Source organism: Penaeus monodon, chromosome 15 (assembly GCF_015228065.2).
Source record: "Penaeus monodon isolate SGIC_2016 chromosome 15, NSTDA_Pmon_1, whole genome shotgun sequence".
Taxonomy (NCBI): domain Eukaryota; kingdom Metazoa; phylum Arthropoda; class Malacostraca; order Decapoda; family Penaeidae; genus Penaeus; species Penaeus monodon.
Window position 1 is genome coordinate 30889257 of NC_051400.1, and position 202 is coordinate 30889458.

The 202-nt window shown below is 56.4% G+C and overlaps 1 protein-coding gene across 1 annotated transcript in view; it reads left to right on the forward strand.

The window, feature by feature from the left end:
• The window catches only part of LOC119581935 (metabotropic glutamate receptor 8-like), a gene marked incomplete at its 5' end in the record, with an annotated part of 173067 nt that overhangs the window by 34060 nt on the left and 138805 nt on the right, over positions 1-202 (forward strand). The window contains 1 exon segment of the mRNA XM_037930107.1: positions 7-186. Within this exon segment, the coding sequence (XP_037786035.1) occupies positions 7-186 (180 nt within the window).

The following is a 202-nucleotide window of genomic DNA, read 5'->3' on the forward strand; positions in this document are numbered from 1 at the left end:
AACCAGATCCCGCAGATCAGCTACGCCTCGACGTCGACAGAGCTCTCGGACAAGGCGCGGTTCGAGTACTTCAGCCGTGTTGTTCCTCCGGATAATTTCCAGGCGATGGCGATGGTGGAGATGGTGAGGGCGCTCGGCTGGAAATACGTCTCCACGCTGGCCGATGAGGGAGATTACGGAGAGAAAGTTAGTGCTTTTCGAA